The sequence below is a fragment of the Taurulus bubalis genome, assembly GCF_910589615.1.
Source record: "Taurulus bubalis genome assembly, chromosome: 15".
Classification (NCBI taxonomy): Eukaryota; Metazoa; Chordata; class Actinopteri; order Perciformes; family Cottidae; genus Taurulus; species Taurulus bubalis.
The window spans coordinates 2,936,975-2,943,360 of record NC_136603.1 but is presented as its reverse complement, the minus strand read 5'-3'; the positions used below and the strand labels follow the sequence as shown (position 1 = coordinate 2,943,360).

Below are 6,386 nucleotides of genomic sequence, written 5' to 3'. Positions count from 1 at the left end.
AACGTCCGTAAAAACGAAGAGTCAGAAGACACGAGCAACATTTAACAAATTACTGCTTCATCCACATTGTCGTCACATCGGAAGAAAGCAAATTGCTATCAACGAACAAGTGACAACTTGTGTCACCAGTGTAGCAGAACCAGCTAGCTAACCAGCTAAATTAGCCAACTAGCTAACTAGCCAGTGCAATTTAATAACTTAGTGCGTCATCCACATTCTCGTCCCAGCGTAAGAAAGCTAATTGCTATCAACGAACAACTTTGTGACAACAAGTGACAACTTTGCTCAGATAACCAGTGTCACAAGTTTAGCAGAACCAGCTAGCTAACTAGCTAACTAGCCTGTTCAATTTAATAACTTGGTGTTTTTTCCACTCTCATCACAGAGTAGGAACGCTTGTTATGAACAGACGAGTGACAACTTTTTCTAGGCGGACCTGAAACCTTTTTTTTGTGTGTGTCATCTTCATTTACTCTTAACCAGTAACATGTAGACTGATATGTACACATCTGAACTAAATCTCACATGTGTACCTTTTATTATAACACCCAAATTATTCAAATAGCCCTAGTGGTTGCAGAGATTTTTAGTTTGGGTATGCAATCTTCGAGGAAAGGGCCTAAAAGTAGGTTGGTTAGCATGATGGAATGAACAAACTAGCCACCGTTAGCTCATTCCTCCATGCTTTGCTGCCACACCGGTGACAGAGAACGAGCTGGACAACGTCGACATTTTCTTTTGCACCGGTCGAAAGGGGGGAAAACCCATTCCAAGTCCGTTCTTCTCCCGTTCCATTCTCTGGTTCTGAGCTCGGCTCTCTGAACTGGGTCAGCTCCGTCTTAAAAGTACGACTGAAGCAATCATCGGTGCGCTCGACTCTCACTGAGGCTGGAAGAGAGAACCCACCGAGGGGTCCGACTGTGACGGAGTACATTATTATCTGAAATGAGGCACACTGCACAGTGTAATTTCACACTGTGAAAAATAAAATTAGCATCTCATTGTCCCGAAAAAAAAAATACGTGCCACTTTCTTAGAAGCCGGTGCAGCCGTAGGAGACGGGAAGCCGGATGACGAGTTCAAAGAGGCCGCAAAGGTGGACGCGCTGGATGTTTCATTGTAAATACATCAAGAGGAATCTTGTTTACAATCTCAAAGACATTTGCCTCTGGATGATTCGCATCAGGAAGACTTCGTCTGCCGTCCGTGGATCATCCAAAGTACCGGTAAAATAGCTTCTGAAAACGGCACCTTGCTGTTAGGATTTTCGTTATTTTGGTCACCAAAGAAACGAAGCTGTAAACATTGACGTGGACGATCACCACCACGTTATTGAATTATGATGAAGGAATTGCGACATGCGATGCGCTGCCATGCAGTTTAAAAAAGCTGTGGTGGCCGAAAATTGCTGCCAGAGAATTTACCGCAGGAAACAGGAGTCATGTGACATGAGACTCGTGTTACGAAGAATTCCTTCCCGCCAGAAACACAAAGAATAGGGATGCACCAATAACGATACCCGGTTATGTCGGGCCGATACGAACTCCAATCGCTGGATCTGGTCGATCTATTTAGTTCCCTCTGCGAACAGCTGATCCACTGAAGGCCCAAGGTTAACACTTGAATTGTAATTCCTGTAATTGTTTTCAAAATTACTGCAAATTTATATGTATTTATCTTTTACATTTGATTAATTATTTAAATAATACAAATGTCGTATATGAATAAATACTTACATTTGTGACATCTTTTAAGTCACTTCTTAAAACCCATTTTTATAGAATTGCTTTGAAGTGATGTCGTCCTTTTATGTCCTTTTTTTTTTATTATGCAGTTATTTTGTTCCCCTGGTTTTGTTTGTATATTTTATTTGTTTTCTACTCCATTTGCTCTTTTTGGTTATTTGTTTGGTTTTGTTGTATTCAGGTGGTATATCAATTTGAGTTATTATTATTATTTGGTGATTCGTTGTGTGTTTAGTTTTTAAAAGAACTAAAACATCGAGCTAAAAGATGCAAAAATGCGTACACAGATTTACTTTTCGGAGACTTAAAGTAAATGGATGTTTTCAGACGACAGAACGTCCCACGCTGCGTCTCCGACAGAGAGAAGGTGATTTCATCTCAACGTGAAGGGCGTCGTCTTTCTCCCGGCGGCGTGAAATTACACAGACATGCACACAAGCCCCTCCCCCCCGTGGTGGCCATCTGAAGACGTAAATGAAACGGCTGTTAGAACTAGAAATCCAATTATGGTCCAGATCCCCTGCGAGCTCAGAGCAGGTTTTTTTCCACCACCTCCCCAAAAAAAAACCCACGTCAGCTTCGTCCCGTCGTCCTCTGCGACCGAGCGGATGAAGAAGAGAGCGACTCCTTCGTGGCACGAAGCGCTCTGTTCACATCCGCTCCACGCAGCCTCTCGGACGTCAAGAAAGTCACGTTTTGTATTTTTACACAGAAACACAGAGTCTTTAGACGAGGATGACGGAAAGTATTTCACCCCAGTTGACGACCCAACTCTCCTGAATGAGCCTAAAGAAGTGCATCAAACGGGTTTAATCATCATCCTTTACTTCTTCTTTTTTCACCGGAGGACGTATGTCAACTCATGCACCCGCTTTTAATCATTTAGTTTAAAACACTTGAATCACAAAGCACTGAAAGTGGACACGTTGTGTTGTTGGTGAACGGGGGGTCGGGTGACGGCATTCGATCACTGACGTTGGAGGTTCCCGCGGTGTCGAGTGCGATGCAGTGAGATCCTGTGAAAAGCCGCTTTTCATTCATTCAGTTCAAGGTCTCTCTGACTTTGAGAAGGAATTCATCTGTCGAGGAAGTTTTCTGCACACAAAACCGCCTTTTTCGCCCCCACTTTTGCATGAATTCCTCCCACAATGTTCAGGGCCCTCGCTCGCGTGGTCTAGGGCTTCTTGTCTGCGTATGATTGGCTGCTGCTGCTGCTGCTGGGGGAGTCTGGGTACACCAGGAAGCCGGTGAAGGTGATGTACTTGGCGTGGTTGCTGTACGCCCCGAAGCCGTCCCGCTGGTGGGAGTAGAGCCAGACGGTGTCGCCCGGCTTCAGCGACAGCATGAGGCTCTGGCTCTGCAGCGCCTTCTCGCCCTGGCTGTCGTCGTAGATCATCGCCTGCACCTCCAGGCGGTTCTTCATCAGCTTGACGGACAGCGTCTTCTGCGGCAGCTTGCCCACGTTGAAGGAGAAGTAGTAGGCTCCGCCCACGCGGCACGTGAACAGCCCCTCCGTCACGTTGAAGTCCCCGCCGATGTTGACGAACGCCGCGTCGAAGCCGACCGGCTGGTGCTGCGGCAGCCCCGCCTGGTCGACTCCCACGATGCTCTGGGTGCGCCCCACCGAGAAGGCGGATCTCCGCTCGTCCTCTTCTTCTTCGTCCTCCTCGTCGTCGTCCTCTTGCTCCTCCTCCCGACGCGGCAGCTCCTCCTCCTCCTCCTCCTCCGCCTCGCTCTTGGCGCGCCCGGCGGCCTGGTCGTCCTGCTGGTGGTGCGTCTGGAAGCCGTAGGTGTCGGGGTACACCAGGTACCCGTTGAAGGTGGTGTAGTGGCCGGTGTTGCTGTAGAGCGCGTAGCGAGGGTCTCCGTGGAGGCGGAGCCAGACGGTGTCGCCGAACTCCAGCTGCAGCATGACGCTCTGACTCTGCACCTGGGGGCGAGAACCCGGAGGCTTCGTTACGACAGATTTACATCGACGCACAACATTTAACCTCCTGACCCCGAAGCAGTCCCAGGTATTGATTAACTCTGTGGACTTTTGATTTTCACTTCAATATAAAAGTCCTGCACCTCTTTGGAAAATACAAAATGGAAAACAATTGAATTTATGTACAACATTTCTTACTATTCACATGTTTACACTCCGTTTCACAGAGTTGATGTCACATGACTGTCGGTCTCAGCTGAATGGATCACGGCTTCTTCATTAAAGTGACATGATGTGTTCAAGGACCGTCTAAAAGCTGCAAATATGACAGTAAAGATGTTTATTTTTCCTCCTGTCCTCTATCCTCTGTCCTCTGTCCTCTGTCCTCTATCATCTGTCCTCTATCCTCTGTCCTCTATCATCTGTCCTCTATCCTCTGTCCTCTATCCTCTATCCTCTGTCCTCTGTCCTCTGTCCTCTATCCTCTGTCCTCTATCCTCTGTCCTCTGTCCTCTGTCCTCTATCATCTGTCCTCTATCCTCTGTCCTCTATCCTCTATCCTCTGTCCTCTATCCTCTGTCCTCTATCCTCTGTCCTCTGTCCTCTGTCCTCTATCCTCTGTCCTCTATCCTCTGTCCTCTATCATCTGTCCTCTATCCTCTATCCTCTGTCCTCTATCCTCTGTCCTCTATCCTCTGTCCTCTGTCTTATGTCCTCTGTCCTCTATCATCTGTCCTCTGTCCTCTATCCTCTGTCCTCTATCCTCTGTCCTCTATCCTCTATGCTCTGTCCTCTGTCCTCTATCCTCTGTCCTCTGTCTTATGTCCTCTGTCCTCTATCATCTGTCCTCTGTCCTCTATCCTCTGTCCTCTATCATCTGTCCTCTGTCCTCTATCCTCTGTCCTCTATCATCTGTCCTCTGTCCTCTATCATCTGTCCTCTGTCCTCTATCCTCTGTCCTCTATCCTCTATCCTCTGTCCTCCTATCCTCTGTCCTCTGTCCTCTGTCCTCTGTCCTCTATCATCTGTCCTCTGTCCTCTATCCTCTGTCCTCTATCCTCTGTCCTCTATCCTCTATCCTCTGTCCTCTGTCCTCTATCCTCTGTCCTCTGTCTTATGTCCTCTGTCCTCTATCATCTGTCCTCTGTCCTCTATCCTCTGTCCTCTATCATCTGTCCTCTGTCCTCTATCCTCTGTCCTCTATCATCTGTCCTCTGTCCTCTATCATCTGTCCTCTGTCCTCTATCATCTGTCCTCTGTCCTCCTATCCTCTGTCCTCTGTCCTCTGTCCTCTGTCCTCTATCCTCTGTCCTCTATCATCTGTCCTCTGTCCTCTATCCTCTGTCCTCTGTCTTATATCCTCTGTCCTCTATCATCTGTCCTCTGTCCTGTTATTTAACATTTTGGTGAATATATCTGCTTCCTTGCAAAAAGAGCAGCTGGGGCAGCCGTTAGCTTAGCTTAGCTTAGCACGAAGACGGCTGAGCCCTGAACCGACCTTCCTCTCCTCCCCGGCGTTCTCCTCGTACACGATGGCCTGCACCTCGTTCCGGTTCTTCATCAGCATCACCGACAGGTCCTTGTGCGGGAACTTCCCCACGGTGAAGGAGAAGTAGTAAGCGCCCGCCACGCGGCAGCGGAACAGGCCGGCCTTGGGGTCGAAGTCGCCGCCGATGTTGACGTAGACGGCGTCGAAGGTCACGGTCATCTTGGGCCCGCCCTCCATGCTGCTGGTGCGCGCCACCGAGAACGCCGAGCGCAGCTCCACGGCGTCCGGCAGCCGGGCGAAGGCCAGCGCGCCGCCGGCGAGGCTCAGGGACAGCAGGCCAATCAGAGCGCCCGCTGGGAGCTGCATCGTAGCTGCAGGAGAAGAAGAAGAAGATTTGTTACAAATACAGATTTTATATGCTGTGTTTTTGTTGCAGAGCGTGAAGAAAGATTGAGTTCTGAGATCAAAGGCTCTATCGCTACAACATCTAGATTACATTTTAAGTAATGTGTTGCACATTCCTGCTCTTATATTTGAAAAATACAAATATATATATAGTTCATATTTTTACAAAATGTTAGCATCATTTTACTGTCAACTTTTCTATTTTCTATTCATGTTTCTTGAGGAGTCGCCCCCTGGTGGTCAGGAGAGAGAATGTAGCTTCAACACATGAAGCATAGACTTCTATACAACCAGAGGAGTCACCCCCTGGTGGTCAGGAGAGAGAATGCAGCTTTAACACATGAAGCATATACTTCTATACAACCAGAGGAGTCCACCCCCTGGTGGTCAGGAGAGAGAATGCAGCTTTAACACATGAAGCGTATACTTCTATACAACCAGAGGAGTCACCCCCTGGTGGTCAGGAGAGAGAATGCAGCTTTAACACATGAAGCGTTGGCTTTACTTTAGGACCGGAGGCTGCCGCCTCTTCTTGGTACGTCTTCTCTAATTGATAAAACATTTAAGCCGAAGTGATAATATATGTACTACTCCATGTGTTGCAGTAGCAGAGCATCACCACCAAAGCTTTGAAGTTATTTACTCTTTGGAACAAAACGTTCTCTTTGGATGTTTATACCAAATCGACCTCTTTTAAATGGAAAGTAATTCTAGCGGTTAACTGTGTTTAAGGCACCGAGGCGCAACTGATCACTTCTGTGTGATTACTTGTGGCGCTGCAGCAGAAGAGGAGGAGGATGAGGAGGAGGAGGAGGAATCA

General features: G+C 47.8%; 1 protein-coding gene across 1 annotated transcript in view; it reads right to left on the bottom strand.

Moving 5' to 3' along the window:
- Positions 1 to 2,919: 2,919 nt before the first annotated feature.
- c1qtnf4 (C1q and TNF related 4) overlaps positions 2,920 to 6,386 on the bottom strand; it is a gene marked incomplete at its 3' end in the record, with an annotated part of 18,108 nt that continues 14,641 nt past the window's right edge. The window contains exons 2-3 of the mRNA XM_079230671.1: positions 5,171 to 5,532; positions 2,920 to 3,675 (exon numbers count right to left, since the gene is read on the bottom strand). Of these exons, the coding sequence (XP_079086797.1) occupies positions 2,920 to 3,675; positions 5,171 to 5,527 (1,113 nt within the window). The 5' untranslated portion in view covers positions 5,528 to 5,532. The remainder of the gene's footprint in view (positions 3,676 to 5,170; positions 5,533 to 6,386) is intronic.